General features: G+C 45.4%; 1 protein-coding gene across 10 annotated transcripts in view; it reads right to left on the bottom strand.

Moving 5' to 3' along the window:
• ITPR1 (inositol 1,4,5-trisphosphate receptor type 1) overlaps positions 1-21,900 on the bottom strand; it is a 156,815-nt gene extending 134,915 nt beyond the window's left edge. For 4 of the 10 annotated variants that reach the window (XM_017735235.1, XM_017735236.1, XM_017735231.1 and 1 more), the window contains exons 1-3: positions 21,729-21,899; positions 13,537-13,644; positions 9,781-9,851 (exon numbers count right to left, since the gene is read on the bottom strand). In XM_017735235.1, coding sequence (XP_017590724.1) covers positions 9,781-9,851; positions 13,537-13,644; positions 21,729-21,754 — 205 coding nt within the window. In that variant the 5' untranslated portion in view covers positions 21,755-21,899. Of the gene's footprint in view, positions 1-9,780; positions 9,852-12,154; positions 12,197-13,536; positions 13,645-21,728 lie in introns of all 10 variants that reach the window. The other 6 variants (XM_017735227.1, XM_017735229.1, XM_017735237.1 and 3 more) reach the window with 4 other exon arrangements.
• Positions 21,901-23,007: the final 1,107 nt, after the last annotated feature.

The raw sequence follows: 23,007 nt of genomic DNA, 5'->3' as shown, positions 1-23,007 counted from the left end.
GTGGCACAGGCTGTTTGCTGAAGACACCTGGCAAGGTCTGGCTTCCCTCGCAGCACATTTTTATGGCTGGCTATGCTGGCAGCCTCAGCACTTTCCTCCTGACTGCTCTCAAACACAAGTACTCGCAGCTTTACTTCCCTGAGACACCACCACTGCAGTCAGGACTCTTGCTCAGTGAAGAACAGGCTGCCCAGAAAATCAGAAGTGAAATTATTTAACTTCTGCGTTGGGTTCCTCTTGGACTAATGACTTCCATGTGGCACTTGGACACAGCACCTGTAAGGCCTCCTTGATATGGGGACTTAACATATTTATCTCTTGTCTTCTAAAGTAAATAAATTAATGTATTTTTGAATTGTAACTCATTTCAAAATATAAAGCCTTATCTTTTAATTAAAGTAAGTTTTTAGTGTAATTTACTGCTACTGCAAGCAGCACAAAACTTCACTGTGCCCTAAAAGCAAGAGAAGGGAGATGATACCAAAGAGACTCTCTGAAGAGTTTGACACAGATGAGCTCCCCAGGGGTGTCACAGTGCATTCATCTGCTCCCTCTGAACAACCAAACACCTCATAACCACAGCAAGTCAAGGGATGAGAGGAAATCAAACCTGGCCACAGAGAAACGTCAAGGGGAAAAAGCTTAAGAGGCCAGGTATGGTTCCCTAAAGCTTACTGGGGAAGGCAGACCTAAAACCAAAACTCCTGAAGCATCAAGATGCAAATCTAAATGTGAATTGGATGATCCAGGAGCATAGATCACACCTTCCCTGACTGTGGGCTCATCAGGAGTCATCAAGCCAAGCAGAGCCAAGAAGCTCAGCCCTGCAAGTGTCAGCATTTCCAAGCTGAAAATGCTTTTCTGAACCAAACCTGAGTGCGTTTGGCACCGAATGTCTGTGCTTCCACACATCCAGCACAGCCCACAGCTAAGTCCTGGGAATGTCTTTAAGTGAACTACAGCTGCTTTGGACTGAATATAAGCACTTTTAACCTCAACTGCAAAGCCCTGCCACAAGAGGTGATGATGCACTGGTAACTCACTCTGCTCCCATCAAATTGGGAAGCATCATTTAGATGATCCTTGTCTAAAAGACCTTCTCCCATGTCTTTGGGTGTCTCAAACCCCCAACAGTAGGTGAACACAGCTCCAAAGAACTCCAATTCCAACAGCAGTGGAGAACAGACCAGCTCACCCAGCCTCCCACACCAGACCTGCCTGTTTTGTATTTTTTGTATTTATACCCAAATAACCAACTTGCACATAAGAAAACAATAATTCATCACAGCTCCTGTATTGCAAAGAAACAACTCTTTGGCTCTAGGTTACCACAGTTGGATAAAATCTCACCCCAGGGCCAGCGTCAGTGAGCCTGGGCACAATAAATACACTCTCAGTGAGGAGTTCTGGACTGCCAGCAGGATTTTACACCCCAGACCTTACCTGAGGCTCTCCCTTAAGTCTCTCAGCACTTTAGACAGTGAGTGTACAGCTCAAGATGTTCCCAATACCTGGGAGACTTCTGCTCTCATACACAGGGTTTTTCCACATAATTCATGACATTATCCATCTGTCTGCATCCTTCTAAACAAGTGAGACTCCTTCCCCTGCAGAGGACTCGGGCTGTGCTGGCAGAAAGCACAACACCCACTCTGCAGTTTACCTGAAGGTCCTCTGGAAGTAATTGGGATCGATGAGACTCCCCAGCACCTCAATCTTCCCAGCTCACAGAACATACTCTGAGAGCCTTTCAAAAGGAACAGAGCAAAAGAGATGGGGAGCAGAGAGGAGCACAACAGTTGACTACTCTAAATATTAAGCAAGCCACCAATTTCAATAACTTTGTTATATTAAAAGATAGGCACCAATGTCACCCCGCCCCCACAATTCATCAAGGCATTTCACTCCCTTGGGCTCTTGTGACTAAGTATAATATTTCATTAAATATCCTGTTCATACTGGCTTATGTACTGGGGAACACACTAATTTTAGAAAACTGATTAGCTAGTTCTTTCTAACCGAATGTTATTGTAGCTAAGGTCAGATTTTGCACTGAAACTATGGCAACAAAGCCACAGTATTCTTTTGTCTACAAGGTTAGGACCAGGTTTATTAACAGAGCTGCTCTACTTAATAGCTCAGCACTGCTTTTTTGGCAATCCCTTCCTCGATCCTACCTGAAATACCCTGAGAGCTTTCCACAGGGGAAAAGGCTCAGACCTGCAAGAGTTGAGAAAGAATGCATGTTCAAAACAGCATTTTGCTTATTTCTTCAATTTTAGGGCACAGTCAACCCCCCTTGTCCCACTCAGAACTCATCAGGACTGAACTGCCACCCACATTTGCTGATGGACCAAGTGCACAGACCAAACTTCTCACCAGGCATTCAAATAAATCCCCCCCTCCTTCCTCTGCTGTACCTGAACCAACAGATTGAGTTTCACACAGTGTTCCAGTTATGCATATTAATAGCACTTTCTGTTTCAAAGGGGCTTTGCTCTGCCTTCATTTCCATGCAAAACATCCCAGATGAAAGCACTTGAAACCCAGGAGTTGGCAGGCAGATGTTTGGCCACAGGACTCCGGGCACAGAGCAGCAGGGAAACACAGCCCAGCAAATCTCTGCAGCCTGTGCCTCACAGAGCCAGCTCCTCCTGCCCACAACTGACTTGGACAGACACTCTTGATCTGTGCCACACAGACCCTTCCTAGTGATCTTGGTATGCCACCAGTAGGATGCAGAAAAAAAAGTATCCAAAACCACCTTGATTAAAGCAGTAATTATTTAGCCAGTCATTTATTCATTATCTCTGCTAAGCACATCAACACAGAATCCCTGAAGGGTTTGGGTTGGAAGGGACCTTAAAGCTCATCTTATTCCCACCCTGCCATGGGCAGGAACAACTTCCACTGTCCCAGGCTGCTCCAAGCCCCAATGTCCAGCCTGGCCTTGGACACTGCCAGGGATCCTGGGGCAGCCACAGCTGCTCTGGGCAACAAAGCACCACAGAGTCAGGATGTCTTTGGGATATCCTGGTACTCCATCACAAGTATTTACTGACTGCACCACAAACTTGTCTGGCTTCACATGCCAGTAAGGAACCACTGAAAGAGATGTGGGAAATGAAATAAAAACAACTTTCCAATTCACTCTCCGTGATAAAAAACCCAACCAACCTTCCCTTTGATTCCTGCATCCACCCTGAGCAGGGTGTCCCAAGCCTTAGCAGATATAAAGCAAACTTGTCTGCATGAAAAAGCAACACCTCCAACTTCCCAGCTTTTTAAAAATACCTAAATGCTGCAGTGACAATTGTCCCCAACATCTGCTTGCACGTAGGCTGCAGTGGGCTAAAGTTTCACAATTCAGAGACAGGATTCAGGATTTCTTCATCTTATAAAGGGCAGCAAATTCAAATGTGTACAAGCAGTTGGCAGTTTTCTAGTGCAGCTCTATAAATACTGAAAGATTCCTCCTCAAGGCAGCATAATGTATTTTAGATTTAACTATATCCTAATTCAGCAAGATTGAAAGATTTTTTTTTTTACTCAAAATGCTCAATGCTTCAATTTTGAATAAAAAAAAAATATAGGCGCAACAACAACATACTCTATTTTTATCATTTTTCTCTTCCATCGAACAACCTAAAAGGTTTTTTTTTTATTTTACACTTCTTATTTTGATTTTTACTCTTTTTGAAAATGGGGTAAGAGGCATCATTGTTTCTTTTTATAATGTTTGGCTGCAGAACAGAGAAGTTGGTAAGTGGGTATTTACTATTATGCTTCACTTTCTACTTCTGGTATTCAGCACGGGCATTTTAATCTGACTTGGACATCTCAGAATTGGAAAGGAGTTTCTATTGCAAGAGATGGATGTCTCTGTAAGGCTTTGGCCTTAGCACTCAGACACTCCCCAAAGTTCTGCTTCCTGCATGAAAACAAATCCTGCTATTTGAACTGCTAATATCAGAGGGGGAAAAAGAAGCCATATTTAGACTCTAGTTTAAATATTCCTTAAAGGAATCCAGGCACCTTAATAATTAATCCAAGCATTTCAGCAGCATTAGAAACTCCATGTTCAAAATGAAAAGAAGCCCAAACTTGGCTGTGCAGCTCAGGTCTACCTCAGTCTCTTCACCACCATTCCAGCTCAATCCTCTGCAAAACACCCACTCCAACTCAGCTGAGAGAGTCAAACAATTCAGGCTATTTCCCATCAAAGTTTAAAAAGCCGGTATCATCACTTTCACCACAGCAGATCAGGAAAAGTGTGCGTGGAGAGCACCAGGATCCAAGGCTGCCCACTTACTAGAAGCTGAACACAGGAACCTCAGGATGATCCCACCAAAAATTCATGATGAACACAGCACTGAGCCACCCCACAGCCTACAAAGGGCACTCTATATGCTGCTCATCCTCTTCCAAAACCAACAGGCAGAGGGACCTGGTTATTTGTTTTAGCTTGTTTTTTAATTTTCAGAAGTGTTTGGGGAAATTATACATGTGACCCTTCCACTGAAAGAATCCCTTAATCTCAGCCCTGATGCCAAACTATAAACAAGCGTGGCCTGGCTAAATAAGGGTAAATAATGTGTACATGTGCAACAGAATTCCAGAGTCTCCATCAGACCTGCATGAATCACAGATTTCCTTCATATTTTTCCTTCATACGGAATTTCCTTCGTGTAACACAGAGCAGGGGTGGGGAGGCTTCAAATCAGCGACAGCAAAGCTCTGAAGGGCAAAACATAAAACATTTCTGCTGGGGAGAAGCACATTGACTTCATCAATGCTGAGCACAGGGATAACTCAGGAACATCCATCAAAACTGTGACCGGATATTGGGAAGGAATTGTTCCCTGTGAGGGTGGGCAGGCCCTGGCACAGGGTGCCCAGAGCAGCTGGGGCTGCCCCTGGATCCCTGGCAGTGCCCAGGGCCAGGCTGGACATTGGGGCTTGGAGCAGCCTGGGACAGTGGGAGGTGTCCCTGCCCATGGCAGGGGGTGGCACTGGATGGGCTTTCAGGTCCCTCCCAAGCCAAGCCATTCCATAATTCATACTAAATACAGTTTTTATACCCATCTATTTAAAAACTGAAGCTGCCTGGGGAGTTCCTCCTATTGCAGATGAAGCTGCAGCTCCAGGCTGAGCCCCCCAGGGCTGGCCCCCCACACCTGCAGAGGCACCAGCCACAGGAGCACAGTATGGATTAGGATCAAAAGAACAAACAGAATTTGAACTACTCCTCTTCTGCTTCGCCATGAGGGTATTTTAAGTCTAAGATATGGGTTCATTCCTTGAACATCTTGCCAAAAAAAGAGTGTTGCCCAGCAACTACTAAAACAATGTTCTGGAAGGAGGGAGCTGCTGGACAAATTAACCCAGTGCGTGCCCTTTTTGCCAGAGTTTCAAGCAGCTATTGCAGGGCTGCTGGAAGCCTGGCAGACAGCTCTGCATCCCAAATAAAGAGCTGTAAGGAATTTCCTGAGAAGGCTGTCAGACAGACTGTTTTGCTGTAGTAGCAGTGTCTTGCATTAAACAAACACATTTGGCTTCGCGTAGGGCTGCGCTCCAGTACAAATGAACACAAACCTCTGCAAATGCACAGTCAAACTCACTAATAGAGCCCAGAACAGCAGCTCCAGCACAAAATCACCAGCCCCGGGCTCTGCTGCAGCTCCACCACCACGGGCAGGGCTGACTTTCACTTGCAGAATAAGGATCTCTCCGAGTTTTTTTAGCAGGAGTGATTTCCAGTGGAACACAGGGCTTTTAGCCCGGCTGAGGCTCAGCTCCAGTTCGTACCTCCCACATCAATCCATGCACGTTCAAAGGAAATTCATTTATAGCCACTCTTCAGCTGCACAGTCACACTCAAAGAGGGCAATTAGAGCAGTGCTTCCAGCTTAATGAAAACATTAAATGTCTTTTCTGTTCAAAGAAGTGCAGGTAACTAAGGAACTGCCACACTGCTTTTTTTTTGGAGACTCGTACAAGTAGGATTTCTTCCAGGAATCTCACCTGTACACAGTCATTTACAACAGTTAAGTAAAAAAAACCTCTTTTGCACATTAACTTTTTTAAAAAGGAACACCCTAATGAATGTACTCTTCAGTCTTCACATTTTGCAAGGCAGTTTTAGAGGACTTTTGAATTATTTGGTGTTGGAAGCACAAAGGTCCAGAGAAACACCGTACTTGAAAAAATACCAAACACACCCAAACCACCATATTTAAAGTGGACACAGAAAGCCAGAATGAAAAAAAATCCACCGAAATCTTAGACCATAACTACCATCCAACCTCAAACCACTGACCTCAGGTGCTATGAAATCCTGGTTAGGATGGAGAAGAGTAAGAAAAAGAATCAGCCTTCACACCTTCAAGCGATCAAATGAATGTTTTAATGACCTAGAGACACCACAGCATTTACCATGTGAAATAACTGCAGCTAAACACTCACGAGAACTTGAGCATGCTGCACTGACTTCTTTGGAGTTCTTTCCAACTCCAGCACTTCACTTTTTTTCATCTAATAGCCCTGGAATTCTTTTTGTTTTTTTTACCATCTCATTTACACTTTTACTCCACACTCCAACCCTGAACACCACCGCCTCTGACTCTCAGCTGCCTCTTGCACCTCACCCCTTCCAGGGCTCCCCCACCACCAGATCCATCTGTCAGCCTACTTTTTCCACAACTTTTGTCAACAAAGCCAGCCCTGGTGTCCTCAGGATCCCTCTGCTCGCTTCCCTCCCTGCAGACTGAACGGCTCTGTCGCTCCCAGCTCCGACTCCAGCCCTGCTGCTGCACATGCTCCTGTCCCACCAAACACACACCCAGCTTCCCTCACTCTGTTTGCCTCAGGACAACTCCAAGCTGATCTTTTCCCAAGCAGTGATTTCCTAGCACACAAACCCCACCTCCGTTTCAGCTGGGAAGTGGCTGTTTTTAGGAACACGTTCCTCAGGCAGGGCTATTTTCACACCATGAGCAGGTTATCAGTGCTTGCTGCCAAATCCCTCTCTCCAGGCAGAGGGATGGTGCACACCCTCTACTTTGTGCACAGCAGCTCTGCTCCATTTCAAGGGTCTAAAGTAGAAAGAAAATCCCCCACCCTCTAGACAAGGGCCTTGCTGCTGCCACCAGATGCAAGCGATTAAATGCAGCCTTGGCAACGTGACTTTTTACAACCTGAAGCACCTGTGGTTAGGAGAAAAAGCAGGATGGATCCATTCTGCCACTGGATAGATAGGCTTGAGTTTCACACTGAATTTTCTTGGAGTCATGTATGCATATCTAAGCAGTCAATCTTGCTTCTAGAGATCTCTCCTCACATTGATTAAGCATGAAATTTATATTTACAACTGTTTTACATCTGCCCACAGAAGACAGATCTGCTCTGAAGAGCTCAGAATGACACTTCTCTAAAAATGATACCAAAAATAAGATCCCCAAGCCTGGCCAAAGGTCACAGGCTCAGTGTCCATCCCAGGAGAGGACTGACCTGCATCTGGACACCTTGGAGCACAGGGACACAAAACAGGTCACAGAACCACTGAAGTGCTTTTCCAGTCCTCTGTAAGGGTATAATGCAAGTCACTTCCATTTGATTCATTTTGTTCTTGCTCCAAGAAGATTTTTGAACATTCCTTCTTAATTACCAGTGCCTGACCCCACTGCTCAGGCCTGCAGCTGCTGTGATGACCAGTAGGATTCAGACATGGTTCGGGTTCAAGGGACCTCAAAACTCAACCCATTCCACCCCGCCATGGGCAGGGACACCCCTATTCCAGGTTACTCCAAGCCCATCTAACTTCTGCACAAAAATGGGGTATTTTCCATTTCTGGTGAAGATGGGGTGATGAACTCCATTATTACTTCTTCTGAGCATATTTATCATGGAAAGCATTTTATCTCAGACTACACTTACAAAGTATGCGTATAAATAAGACAAAAGCCTGCTAAAATTTTATGGCTCTTGTTGCCATTTACCATTAAGCATAAACTTCCCCATGAAAGCTTCACTGAAGTAACTACAAAGGTTGGAAAAGGTTCACACCATTCTTTCTCCCTGTATAAATTATAAGTAATATGAGAACATTTACAATGTCTAACCACGGTGTTTTATGTCAGACAAATGTCTCTCTGTACTTGCAGTTCCTAAACTGTGCTAGCAAGAATTGCCTTTTTCTCATTCTTTTCTCTCTCTCCCCCCGCCTCCTTCTGCACCCAGCAGTCTCAGTCAAATCTGGCTTTATTCTTTCATATGATTTTAACATCAAGAATGCCTCAAGTCAAGGCTCTGCTTCACATAACAACATTGTTCTTTCTTGGAGAGCTTAACACTGAATGCTGAAACTTCCCCAGGTTGCCTCTTTAGTGTTTCAATTATCAGCTCTTCAGTTTTCCAGGAAAAAAGGGAGAAAAACCAACAAGAACTCACAGACTTCAGCAATATTTTAAAAGGAGAGTTTCATTATATGTGACACTGTGTCATGGCAAAAAACCCCAAGCCCACCCAAATAACAGCAAGCAAAACTAGCAGTACAGATGGTACACGATTTTCAAGAGCCATCACCTGCAGCTCTGGCCAAACCTGAATGGAATTATGGTGGTTCTGAGGCCCTGATAAAGGCAAAGCACAACCAAGGAAACAAGATTCAAGGAAACAAGACACACATTTGCTGCTACATCTGAAACAATAAAATCCAGATCAGAACTGTAGAATATTTGGCAGAGTTATCCTTTGGGTAGAAGGTGCAACCCAGGGGTGAGAAAAAGAATTCAAGGTCTTTGCAAACAAAATCCCAGTTAGTGCTTCTCTTCCTGTCTGAGGCCTTTCTTGGACAAGTCAGCCCTTGCCAAACTGTGCAAAGCAGCATCCCTAATTTCTTATCACCGGGCATAAGTCTCCTGGCAGAATGAAAGCAAAGCCCAAGGTAGCTCGTATCAAATCAGGTCAGACAACAAGAGTTGTGGCAAACATTGCTTCTTTTTGTTTTCCTCCTCCCTGAGGCAGGTTTGGTACTGGGTAATTAGAATGTGTGATAGAATGGAGAAAAAGAAATGAAATTTCCAGGGATCCTGGAAGTTTGGACAGATCTGAAAGGCAAACAATTGACAACCTCAACCCCATCCCCTCACAAAGGTTTCTTATCAGTTCCTGGGTTTGGCTGGGACAGAGTTAATTTTCTTTGCAGTAGCTGGTGGAGCCACATTTTGTATTTGTGCTGGAAACTGCTGATAACACAGGGATGTTTCAGTGACTGCTGAGCAGATCTCTGCTCCTCACCTCACCTGCGAGGGCTGGGGGAGCACGAGGAGCTGGGGGGGCAGAGCCAACTCCAGGGATATCCCAGACCATAGAGCATCATGCCAGGATACAGAGCTGGGAGCGCCTGGAGTGATGGCATTTGTCTTGGCCCAACACCTGCCTGCCCATGGGAAATGAGGAATGAATTCACAAAGGCATTGTTTTGCTTTGCTTGTGTGTGAAGCTTTTCCTTCATCTACTAAACGCCTTTATCTGAACACGTGAGTCTTCTCACTCTTCCTCTCCCCCATCCCACTGGGTGGAGCTGACTCAGGTTAAAACACCACAATCCCATAGACATTCAACACACACACATTTTTCCTCATGAGCTGTCATTGGTGGAAGAAGATGGCACTAAAATATGCTACAGAAAGCACAGAGGCCAGAAATTGTTACACATCACTGCACAGAACGAAGAATCATTTCTAAGCAGAAGGGTAAGGAGCTGTCTGACCGACTTACCTCTGAATTTTTTGGGTGGGTTGTTAAGATCACCTGCTTCTGGCTGTACAACACACCGATCATCCACAAGGCTGCAAAGAAATGAGCAGTGAAGTGAGATTCCATCCCCCTGCAGCCCCCTACATCCTCGTCAACAAAACCAAAGTCGTTCACTTGCAATATTTCATCCGAGTGGCCACTTCAGCAGAAGACATTCCCCAAATGCCAGCTGATGCCAGATCTTTCTAAGAAGCATGCAGCTAGTTTTTACTGTTGCCCAGAGCTATGCCCCTGGTAGGTGGGACAATAATTAAGTCATTGCTCCTGTGTTCTGCATCGCCTTTGTGTCCCCTGCTCGAGGTGCAGACAGAACAGCCCATATTCTAGGGAGGTGACAGACAGCCTCAGGACAGGTCCTGCCTCTTGGACAGATTTGAGTCACACTACAAACATGTTTATATGAATAGAGAACAGGAAAATGTAGCAACTGTGCAAACTGGACATTGACCCTGTGACCCCTCAAGTATTAAGAAATGGCAAGAACAGTCACTGCCACAATAAAAATTGACTGCTGAGAGAAAGGAAGGCACAAATGTACCCTCCTGCTCACCAGCCAAACACAAGGTGAGTTGAGGGATTGATCCAACCTCCTCCTGTTCTACCAGGAAGCAGGGCAGTTGGACAAGTGAACCCAAGAGATTCCAAGAGGGAATGCCAGGACAGAGCTTTCTGTCCCTGCAAAACCCCCACAGGGTCAGATGAAATCCCACAGAATAAAGGGAATAGTTAAGAAGCACCTGTTCCCACTGCTCTGCCTGAGCAGCTCTGGATCAAGGTGGAAGTGTGCTTTTCCCAAACACTGCTTCCAAATTGGAAAATTGCACCTGTAAAATTGTAACCAAACACTTTGGGGGTTGATTTGGTCCTAAATGACTCAATTTGGCCCCTTATATCCAATCTGTCAAAGAGGCTTTCTACACAAACGTAGAAACTCCAAGGTCAAAGGTTTGAGAGGTCCATTCTCATGCAGAATCAACTGGAGAAAGACTGAGACCTAGAATATGAGAGTTGTTCCTGAGCAGAGCAGAGGCTGGTCACATGCAGGGAGCATCTTGAGACAACAATTAGAGAAAATCAGGAAGTGCATGAAAATTAAGAGATCAGAGAAACTAAGTGGGCTCAACAGTTCTGTGCATCTAAAGTTTGCATATGCAAACATTCAGAGTGAATTGCTTTTTCCCCATGGATTTCCTCCCTTCTCAGTACTAGATATACATAGAGGTGCTCCAACATGAACAGTATTAACATTTGAGCTGAAGCACCTGCTTCTGATGAACAAAGGGCCAAAAATATCAAGGAAAAGGGTTACTCTGATCATCCCACACAGATAATCTCAGTGCAATATATCCCTCTCATCTGAGATTAAGTTGAAAGTAAAGAGGAACTTCCCAAACTAGTAAGAAAAAAATTTGCAGGGCGAGAAATACGAAAGAGGATATATTGTACACCAGTAATCATCATGATGACAGCACTGAGTTTGGGAAACAGCAAGAGTAAGGTTCTGATTAAGCAACATGTCATAGGAATATTAAATAGGAACATTCTTCAGAGATTTAGGACAGCATTAGAATGTAGAGGGGTGTCTGCTCCTCAACCTTCAGTAACCACATAACAAGTCATTACACATCATTATGACATCAGACTGTCAAAACTCCACATGGTCTAGAGGACAATTACACCAAATCTTTCCTTTGCTGCTTTAATTTTCTCCAGGACAAAGACTAAATTAAATATGGGACAAAACTAATTCGATTACGAAGGCTTATTAAGATGATAATGCATTTCATGTTTCACATAGCAATTAGGATTTCTGGCTTAAATTAGGCTCAGAGATATGTGGCCATTATATAATGCCGTTACCTTAAAACAGCACTAAGCAAATCAAAGAGGAGGCTTGAACACTGAGGTGTCTTTAGGCCTGCCATGAGAACATCTCATCCAGCCTAGGAAATACACGTGCTTGGGGCCTGCAGTGTCCAAAAGGACTACCCATGGTGAAAAATATCTGCTCAGCAATGCCATCAGAAGCCACAGCCACTGCATACTGATCATCATGCACCGTATGGGATTCCACATGACATCACAACTTTCTACTCGGTCTGGAATTATTTACTGCCAAACTCGCTTCAGGACTGGGAAGAAAAACAATAGGCAGATGTATAGGATAATTCATGTTGCCAGTGTTCAGCAGATAGTATTTGGCCCGTCACACAGCTGATCCAGGACTGCAGAGTGCACGTGTCATATTTGACGAGGACCTGGGAAATCTGTCAAATACATTCGCCAAATACTATTCGACCAACCCTACTTACTACATCCCTTGCTTTTATCATACCTTCTTTCCTTTCTGGCAGCATCCCATATTTTCTTCTCTTTCCTATAATAGATCATGGTGCATCTTCAGTGTCTGCTTCCTTCTCTGCCCCCTTATTTTCCAGAATCCTAATAGCTAGAGGACTAAACCTACAAGTTAGTTTGGAGTCACTTAGGTGAGATTCCAGCCCATCGTTTCCTGCCAAGGCACTTACCAGGATGCTGTCTCTGTACCCTGCTTGGGACCTCCATTTATCAGATGCATCTGGACTGTAGGCATCAAAAAATGTGCTGTGACTGTACCCACCCTGAGGCCCTTAGGGCTACTGGAAATGAGAAAGAGCAGGTTGTGCATGGGGCCCTCGCTCAGCACATCCCCGTGTGCCGCACGCTGCTCCCGCCCTCGCGCTCCTCACACCTTTGGGAACAGGGGCAGAGGTGCTCCTGGAGCTTCTCACCCTGCAAGGGCTCCTCCCCAGGCAGCACCCAGCTCCTCTGCCAGCTCCTGATGTTTGCAGAGGTTCCTCCTCAGCAGGATCAGACATTCCCTGGCCCTCCTCAGAGCTGCGTTCCAACTTCACGGCTTTGCTCTGCCAGCTCTTCCTTTCCCCATGTGAAAAGCTACTTTTTTGGTTAATGGAGTAGCATTCACTGCTCCCTGCTCCAGAGGGGCTCTGCTCCAGAGCACCTGCTCCGTGTCCTTGTGGAAGGCAGCACAAAGGGGCTCTGTGGGAAGCACGCCAGGGGCGGGAGACGGCACAGCACAGCTCCCACTGCAGCTCCAGAGCTCTGGCAAAGCAGAAGGGTCAAAACATGCTCTCCTTTGATGGGAGAAAAACAATTTTGTTTGTAGGAGAAACCTCAAATTAAACCTCAATTTAAGACCAAACTAGCTGTAGTGGTGAGTTGCTGGTATTTAAACCATTTGGCTCGGGGATTTGGTTTGGGTTTTTTTTGTTAGATACATATCTTTTTTAAACTACTTACATTGCCTATGCTACATCCTTTTGTGCAGTCAGCAGAGTGCACTGGGGTCTGTCCATCCCTGACTGGGGGAAGGGGCAGGGAGGGACAGGACGGGACACACAGATGGACACGGGACAGACAACAACATGAAAATCATTGGATTGTATTCATTCCCCCTCTCCCCACACCTTCACTTGCCAAGGTTCTTCCTCCCCACCACAGACATAAAACCACACTACAGCCATTGATACACTCTCCAGCCTCCCAAAATCTACCTTGCCATATTAACTTTAGCCCATTTTTAAATTCAGGGCCAAATCTATCCATAAAGCTCCCTTGCTTTACCCAGTATTCTCTGGGATCAGGCTCAGGAGAGGTAGCTGAGCTCTGCTAGTCCTTCTTACAGTGTTTTTAACACAAGAGAACAGCTGTTCTTACCCCAAAGTGCTAATAAATCCATTTGTTGAGCCCTCTGCATAGAGAGAACAAATATCTCCAATATGAAGGAAGCTCGACATCTTGTCAGTCATCTCTGGCTTACTGCCCCTGGAAGAAGGAATAAAACACAACATTAATCAGGCAGAATTCCTTGGTGCAGCTACACAGGAGGTTACAGCAACAGGACCCTTTGCCTTTGATTGTTTGTTTGTTTGAAAAACTGAACAAGTCCTCGCAGTGGAATTTCAGGTACTAAAGAAAACCCAGCACTCCAGAGTGCTTGCTTGGAAAAATAAACCAGGGAAAAACAAGCAGCTACCGGCATCCCATTCCACGTGGGACTGTTTCACAGGCAGGCATTCGTCCCAGAGGAGCCTGCATTTCAGTCCAGCTGTACCAACCCATTCCATCCCACCTGCCAGAGGGAGAGGGGACTGCTTCAGTTTAAGGCATATTTGTGCCTAAATCACATTTCTTTGCCAGAATTAAAGGGAGGTTTAAGCATCCTTTAAAGGTTTTCCTTTGTGCTGGAATGGTGCTCCTGAGAAATTCAAAATATTGACCTGATTTATGGCAACATTTTTTTGGTCATGTCAAAATTTTGACATGACACCAGCAACCTCCTGCTTACACCTGCAGGCCCAGAACCAGAATCAGGTGAAGAGCCACTCGGTATGCCTGACAACAGATTTTGCATGTAAAAACATAAAGATTAAGATTTTTCAAAGTCAAATGCTTTATCAGGAAGCCAAATCCCTGTGAAATCAGTAATACTTCAATCCTGGGTTTAAAATAGATGGCTTAAATGTAACACTGAGAAGACAGACACAGAATGTTGCCAACTTCCACTGTATAAAGAACTTTATTTTCTCTAAAGCCTCAAGTTCAAACGACACAGGACCCACTTTTCATTTAAATATATACAGAAAAAAAGTGAGTTTCAATCAGTCACAGCAACAAAGAGACAACATGAGCCCGGATAAAAAACCCACCCGAACAGATTTCCAAAGACATCTTTTCCAAGCCCATTTACTGGTTTCCTGGAGATCCTCCCAAGCCCTGCTTTTTGATCACCAAGTTCAAAAGGCTCAACCAGCTCCTGTGCTGGAGGTTTCAAAGAGCAGGAGCACCAAGCTGCTCCTCCCAGCAAGCTGTGAGCCCTGCCAGCCAACACTGCCCAGGGCCACGCTCCCACAGATAAGGGAAAAAGGACTCAAAACACTTCCACCCTCTCTCCCCATCACACCAGAGAAGTTCTAAGTGGTTTAGGAACAGAACAACTGAGCAGCAGGAAATTCTGCTTATTCTAGAGCACAGCCCTGACTGTACAGGGATAAATATCCCTCTTCCCTGGACATTGCCTTGTTTACCAAAAGCATAAGGATCAGGTTGTTAAGCAAGGTTGGAGCTCAACAAGGACAAATTCACGGAGATCTCAAAGGTGATGTTTGCAGCTATGAAAGGGCAATAAAAACCTGAAGTTACACTTTTCTTCCGAAAAGCTCCAACCAGCTCTCCCTCCTCACTCCCAAAGGGTCCGTGCTGCTGGGAGTAACAATAACAACTTTCCTTATTACTAAGTCAAAGCACATTCTAGACATTCTATCCCTGTAAACCTGTGTCACTGGTACAACTAGAAACAAGTTCAGGAAAACCAGGAGATAACAGGCCAAGCTGATATGCAGGTAAAGGGGTCTCAGCTTCTCTGGAACCAAATCTGGGTGCACACAAAACCAAACCCTTTGGCTCCAGGTTGCTTGTTAAATGCCAAGTCCTTCAACCACTGCACGTTACACAGTCTGTTCCCATTCTTTCTTGGTAAGTGGACAGAAAAACACTGCTACCTATTTTAAGATATATGCCACGAAACATGCAGAAATAAGCAGAGTGACTGAATTAGCAGCACTGGAAATGTAACTTTCCCCATTTCCTGACTTGGATGTTAAACTACCAATGTCAGACTAAAAAATTTTCATCCCTCAAAATTAAGGTCAGCCCTGAATTAATGCAGCCCAAAGCAAAAGCTGTTTAAGCCAACAAAAATCATAGGTACTTCCAAATTAATCCTTTCTACAATGGCATTAAGGTTTCCTTTCCAGGCCGTGAGGGGGATTACTTTTTCCTTTGGGAGAGGCAGATGGAGGCAGATGTTCACCACAGCTGTTCCCAAGGGAATGTGAAGGTCAAGATTATTGACTTCCATTAGAGATTTTTTTCTTGGCCAAAAAAAAAAAAAATCTCAGACCACTGCCCAAAACCAGCCTTAGGGATGGACAAGCAAATTCCTGCATCACTTTTCAGGATACAGCCTCAATTTTCTTACATTTTCTTCACTGAGGAAGACTCCAACATACCACGATACTGTAACCCTGACATATCACGACAGTGCAAACCCCTAGAAAAAGCTCTTCCACAATTTATTGACAATTCCACTGATAAAATGCTTATCAGCTTTACCCATAACCATCACAGAGTTCTGGACAGCAGAAAGGTTGTGTGAAGCCTGGCAGCAGTTCAGTGAATTGAGCCGCTGCGCTCTTCTCCAGACCCTTCTCACAATTTCTGGGCAAGCTTGCAAAGTCCTCACTGCAGAGCTGGGTTTGGGGTGCAGCCTGGAATCCCAGCCTCTCCTGCTCCCAACCAGGAGAGCTGTGCTCCTCACACCTCCTGCTGTCACCAGCTCTGCTGGAGCTGGGTCTTCCAAAGGGCTGATCTGGCTACAATAACCTTGTTTCCCAAGGCTTAGGCAAGGATTAATCATCATCTGAGTCCTCACTCCCCCTTCTCTTGTATTTCTGAACACTGTTCTAACACCCATCAGTGTGATGTCATCTGCAACATACCAGGAGATGCTCCACCACCTCGGGAAGCAGGGAGCCAATTCCCACTGGGGTGAGCCTCTCATAAAATCCTGATTTATCCTAAGGCTTCCGCACAGTCAAAATGAACACTGTCTACATCCATTCTTTAATAGCCAAATAGCCCAAGCCAGTCCCCCTGACACTTCTCCTTAGAAATGCTGCTGCTTTGCTGGGCCAGGGCTCAGGAACAGGCTGGAGTGGCAGATGGAGAGGGGGGCTCAGTGACCCCACAGGCCTCCCCACGCGCAAGGGAAGAGAATCATAGCTACACTGATTTAGCTTCAAAGCTTTTTACGGCCTCCTCACAAGGGACTAACAAAATTACTCCAGTTATTGGCACCAAGCACTAAATAATCAGCCACCTCAAATGTAGTATTTTCTACCCTTGACAATTGGGAAATGTGAAGCAAAAAGAGGAACTGGAAAGTTTTCAGGAGCAAAGTTCCCAGGTACCCAGTTTGAGAACCTTTTTCTAAAAGACGCTGTCAACAACAGCAGACCACACTAATCCTCCCAAAATCAGACCTCTGTGGGGAAGCCAGAAGCGGAGGCAGTAAAAATCTGTCAGCTTTGGCGCATTTATCCCAAGTTCACAGCCCAGGGAGACCACAGGGACTGAGAGAACAGGTTTGCTCCTGGATACATCAGTCAGAGCATCCGGGCACGTCCCCCTGGCTGTAGAGGGGACACTTCCCTCCACAAGGCACTGACCACAGACAGGAGATGACCATCAGGAGTCCCTGGAAGTGCAGGACAGGAGGATTCTCACACCCTCCCTGTACCTGGCTCTCACGGGTACAGCACAATCACATGGCTCAAAAAGCAATTGTGCTCCATAGACAAATACAACCATTACCCCACTATTTATTTATTTTAGATATGCCAGTGCCAAGAGCAATTGATTTGTACTAGAGGAGGGGACAGCTCTAAGAGAGCATTTGCAGCTATTCTGTGCATAATCCCAGTTTTAATGGCACTGTCCCAGCCTTGCAAGAGGGGAGTCCTGCTGGAAATTCACCCTGTTCCAGCCGAAACACGGCAGTGTTACCCAGGGAGCATTGTCCTCCTCTTCCCCTTAAACACTGCAGGAAAACAAGATTCCCTCTAGGTAAACTCATTTTAAAAAAATCAAAGATGAAGCACTGATAAGCAAAGCAATATCTAGCAAAAATGAAGTCAGGTTTCTCCAAGCAGCTTCACTCAGGTGGCAGCAATGTCGACAGCAGCAACCCAAGCTTTAAAAATAATGTTCTTCTCCCACTAAGCTGAAGGGTCTAATTTTAACAGACAGAAGGACTTGCCAGACTACAAAAGAAACGTGAACTAAAAGTGGACTGTACATTGAGAAGTTAACTATATCTGCCCATAGACATCAAAAAATTCCTGGGAGATGAACATATCCTACAGTATTTTTTTAAGCCCTGAAAGCCTGAACTTTTATAATTACGTTGGTGACTATTTCCTCATGTCTATATAGAAGTGACTGTCTGAATATGTTTTGTATACAGTTTATCTGCACAGGAGAATAAAATCAAGTCTCTGTTAAAGAAACTGACCAAGAATAAATAAACAAACATAGAAATCTGATTAATTGCATCTGAATTTCAAGAAACTGCCCCACAAGTTATTTTGCCAGTCTTTACTCTGTGCGGCTGGATCTGAACATGCATTAGCTAAACCCAGGCAGAGAATTAAACCCAGGAAAAACTGCTATTCAGCTCAGGAGTTTCAGGACTTCCCCCTCCTGCCCTGGTGAGCACAAATCTGCACCACAGCATCACGAGTTTGATGCTCTGTCTGAACAGAAAGTGACAACTCCAGGGTTCAGTTCTGATTATTTCTTAGTACAGATTATCTTGTGTGTATCTTCAGAACCAGATGCTTTTCCTACAGCAAAAAGGACTGAACAGAACCAGTTCTGAAGCAAAGAAAGGGTTTGTACAAGCCCTTGACCACGGTTTGTCCCCAAACCCAAGGAGAAGCTCTGCAGACCCAGAACAGTTCCCACCAGCTCTCAGGACCCTGTTGTATTTTAGGGCACAAGCAGAGCATACACTCAGCCTAATGGCCTTGAATAAACCAGGATAATCTAAATAGAGTCCCTGAAATTCAATCCTTTTTCTCGTGAAAACACATTTCATACCAGCAGTTAAAGCAGGATTAACAGTGAAAACACTGCGAAATCAAACTGACTGCTCAGTATCAAATACCTTAATGAGGCTGCTGCCTTTTCAAACTCTCAGAATGGGAAATGCAAATGCTTTGTAAACATTTCACGATAATTTCTCCCATCACTCATCTCCCTCCCGATGCTGCTAGGAAAAGCAGGTTTCAAGAGCGACGCTGCAAGTTTGCTTTCCTTGAAGAGCCGAGTCAAGGCCCCTTTTGAAGTCCCTCCTCACGGGGACTGTTTGTGACAACATCCCTGCACTGTGTCATTCCTCATCTCAAGCATTTGTGAAAAGGCTTTTTCAAAGAATCTGAAGCTATTTCCCTGGTTTCATGTCTCACACGTCTGCTTTGCGTGGGATTTTAATTCTTTACCCTGCAACTGCAAATCCTATTTTCAAAATAAACAAGCCCAAATGTGTCTTATTGCCGACTGTTTGAATCCCAGCAACTGGGATACAAATTACTGTATCTTTCTAAGATGGTTCTAAGGATGTTTGTTTAGAGCAAAAAAAAGCTCCTTGCTGTGCCCTGCAGTCCCAGGATGCACTCAGGTCTCTCCTGGCAGATTTTCACTGTGGTTTAGTGCTCAATTCAATAAACACTGACAATTTTATACATACTGGTACCAAAACTGGAGCAGCACTTTATCAAAGTCTTTTCCACTATCTTAGTTGTTTAGGAATAGAATCTCAAGCCATACTTAAGTGTTTCAATTTCATTACTGCCAACAGGAAACTCCAGAGTGGAAGTTTAATTTTGTTTCACTTTTTGACAGAAACAAGACCAGAGTTTAAGGGTAGAGAGACAACAAAGAAGCAAACACAAAGAACTGCTTAAAGGCATAAGCAGAATCGTCCAGAAATTAACAGATCTGAGAACCCCCAAGACCAGGTAAGTCTGTGTTTGAATTAAATGGAATTGGGTCATTAATACTGGTAAATTAGGCCAAGCAAGTTAACATTTTTTAAATGCAACCAAACCCTGTATTACAGTGAAAGACCAGTGCTTAAATAATCTGATACATCCAAATTTTACAAGATTACTTGGCTGAAAGTTTGGCCCTACAGACTAACCAAGATTTCACGTGGTTTTTTGGATAACACCCACAGTGCATTCATTCTCTATCTATTTTCACGGGTGCAGCTAACTTGAAAATCTGAACCCAAACCTGATGTTTCTCATTCTTATTTCAGTAAAAGAAATGAAGGTTTCCTCCCTGAGGACACTGAGAAAAATTCCTAAGAATCCCATTAAAGCAGCTGAAGAAGGGAGGAAGTGCTTTATTTAAAAGATCACCCAGTGAATAATCACTGTGCTGGGGCTGAGGACGGAGCTCCGTCATCTGCCAAGCTTCTGACTTAGCAAATCTAAAAGGAGCTCTTTGCACTCGCCAGGGAAAGGCAAATAAAGGGATTTTGGGATATGGAGCAGGCCATGTCCTGAACTCTGGGATCCTCACACACCTGCAGTGGGACACAGCTCAGGCACAGCACTGGGAGGGTTCAGCACCGCTCATTTTATGCACATGGAGTTCCATTTCAGAGATTACACATTAAAAAAACCCCCAAAACTATCAGTGCAGTACATTTATCTACCACAGGATCTTGTTTTCCCCTCAGCTGCAACCTTTCATGTCCAGGAGACTGCTATCTGCCACACATGGGTGGCTGATGAACCGTTAGATTAAGGAGGAGAAATGAACTTTCTCAGACAAAGTATTTTTCCTCCTGATGCTTAAAACACAGCAGATTTTTCTCCAATTTCCAGGCTGAGCAGGCAAGATGGAGGCTGGGGAAGAGGGGAAGGAGGGAGCAGCACAGCACGGTGACTTTCTCAAGGACATGCAGCAGGTCAGACTCTGAGGCCGGATCTGAATCCAGGTCTCCCGAATCCCCATCCACCAGCCCACATTCCCCTCTGCTCCCAGGAGGGAGATCAGTCTCACTGCACATCTAATCAAGCACACGCTCCCCCTTTCTCTAAAAATAAGTAGGAAGAGGAGCGTAAATTCACACAGCAAGATGATGGCCAAGTTAATTACATTCTATTCATGCTATGTGCCCCTTCACAGATAAATAGATTCTTTTTATCATATCACTGACAAACTTACTCAGAAGTTACTATTTCATAGGTGCAGCAGCAGTTTAAGAAAACAGATAAAGTAACTCATTTTGGTAACTTTAACCTCAATAAAACCTCAGCACAGGAAAGCCAACGTGCACAATGTCCTTTTCTCCCTAGAAAGGGTGCCTGCATTTTTTTTTTCAATTATTTTCCCAGTGCAACGTTCTCCCTAGAAAGGGTGCCTGCATTTTTTTTTTTTCAATTATTTTCCCAGTGCAACCAGACAAGCTAGTTACAGGAAATTCAGGTTAGAAGCATAGAAGCTACACTCTGACAGCAATCCCTTACACAGCAGCCACTGACTGAGGTAAGAAACACGACTGACAGATCCTATTGACAGGCATCTCCAGACAGCTGGAAAAAGAAAATCAATTAGAGACACACTGTCAGGGGAAAAATATCATATTTTTGTTCCAAACCAAGTACAACCTGACAGCATCTTTTTAATCCCATTAAAAGTAAGGAGCACTTACTGAAGCTGATACTTCCTGAAGTCTATCCTTGCTGACTCCAGCCCTGCTGGGAGGAGGCAGCCTGGACGTCAGCCTCTGGACGAGGCCCCTATGAGCACACAATGTTTTCCAGCATATTTCTATCAGGAGAGAGCTGGAACATGCCAAAAGGACCAGGACAACCAATGTCATGGGGAAACAGAGCAAGCTTGGTTTATTACACCAACTGGAGTTCGGCCAAGGAGCAAAGATGGCCAGGGAAGAAGAGGGTATGGAACAGTCCCAATGCCACTTGGCGTGTCAGGGAAGAAGAGGGTATGGAACAGTCCCAATGTCACTTGGCGTGGCCAGGTACCTCCTGAGGGTTCAGCACAGCAGGGGCTGGTTCCTACAGCCCACTCCCCACATCGACCCACCACGCTGCCTTCCTCGCACTCCTTAGCAAACGCGACACTCCCTAAACTCAGCAGCGCAGTTTCCTCGCCTGTCCCCCTGAGCAGCCTCCGTCCCCCAGCAGCCGCTCGCTCTCTGTGTCCCCACTGCCCAGCACCTTCCCCTCCACGTCCCCTCTCCAGCACCGCACCTCGGCGGGGGCTCCCTCTCCTCCATGGTGCTGCTGCTGTCGGTCTCCAGGGCTGGGCTTTGCAGGGCGTCCCCCGGCACGCTCGGGTCCCCACTGGCAGTGAAGCCAACGCTTCTCTCCGCTAGCGAGCCCCTGCAGGCTCCGAGGGCTCGTCCGTGCACCCGAGGCAGGACCCTCCCGTGGGTGCGCTCGCCGCTCGTCCCTCCCGGACACCTCCGCAGGCTCCCGGCTCTCTGGATAAAACCTCAGCGCCCAGGACAACCAGCCCAAGAGGAGGAGCCACTGCCAGCACATGATGAGCACGTGTGGAGAGCCACTGGTGGCCAGGGGACCTACTTTGAGCTCTGCTGAGCTGAAAAGCCCTGATGGGCTGGGCTCCTTTACAGATGAAGGCTCCAGTTCCCAGACTGACTTTTACCTGTTGGCCTCCCAACTGTAATTTTCTAGAAGGCAAAGGTTCAAAATACTGAACCACCCACGAGCATTAGCATCTGAATCTATTAAACACTTAAGAGAGGAGCAGCCAAGGATTGCAGAGTTATTTTAATCAGAAGTTTCCAATTAACCCTTCAGATCAAGCACCATCAGCCAGCCGAGGTTGGTGTTGCATCTGTGGCCATGTGTTTCTCCTTGGAGTGGGATGCAGATGGGACATAGCTGGACTGCAAACAAAGCTTTTTTCTTCACAACTTCTTGGCAGATTTCTGAATTTCTGAAGAAGTGGACAGGATGGGCCAAGGCACAAGAGAAATGTTTATACAAGCTTCATGCAAAACTGCTACTAAACAATTCCATAAAATCAAAAACAAAGTACAGCCCTTGGGCAGCAGCAATTTTTTGGCCTTCTATGATCAGAGATGTCTTCCATGTGCATTCTCAGAGGTTATCATCTTCTGACCACAGACATCATGCACCAGGCAGGATGAGGAGAGAATGAACTGCCTGTGTCCATCATGACATTGGGTTCAATCATCCAAGCCTCTTCCCTTAGAGCTCAGCATCACATTACTCCAAAAGCAGAGCATTACCTGACATCCTACTCCAGAAACATCTGGCATTTCCACTTCTCACAGCTATTCCCCCTCCTTTGATCACCTGTGCAGCCAAATGGTCACAGACTGACTTGGCTTGAAAGGGACCTGAAAGATCATCTCGTTCCAGCCCCTGCCATGGGCAGGGACACCTTCCACTAGAGCAGATTGCTCCAAACCCTGTCCAACCTGGCCTTGGACACTTCCAGGAAAGATTATCAGTGAGATATGAACACTCAGCTTCCTGT

Source organism: Corvus brachyrhynchos, unplaced genomic scaffold (genome assembly GCF_000691975.1).
Source record: "Corvus brachyrhynchos isolate BGI_N302 unplaced genomic scaffold, ASM69197v1 scaffold95, whole genome shotgun sequence".
In the NCBI taxonomy this organism is placed as follows: Eukaryota; Metazoa; Chordata; class Aves; order Passeriformes; family Corvidae; genus Corvus; species Corvus brachyrhynchos.
Note: the sequence above shows the minus strand (reverse complement) of the source record. Positions and strands in the feature narration are given on the sequence as shown.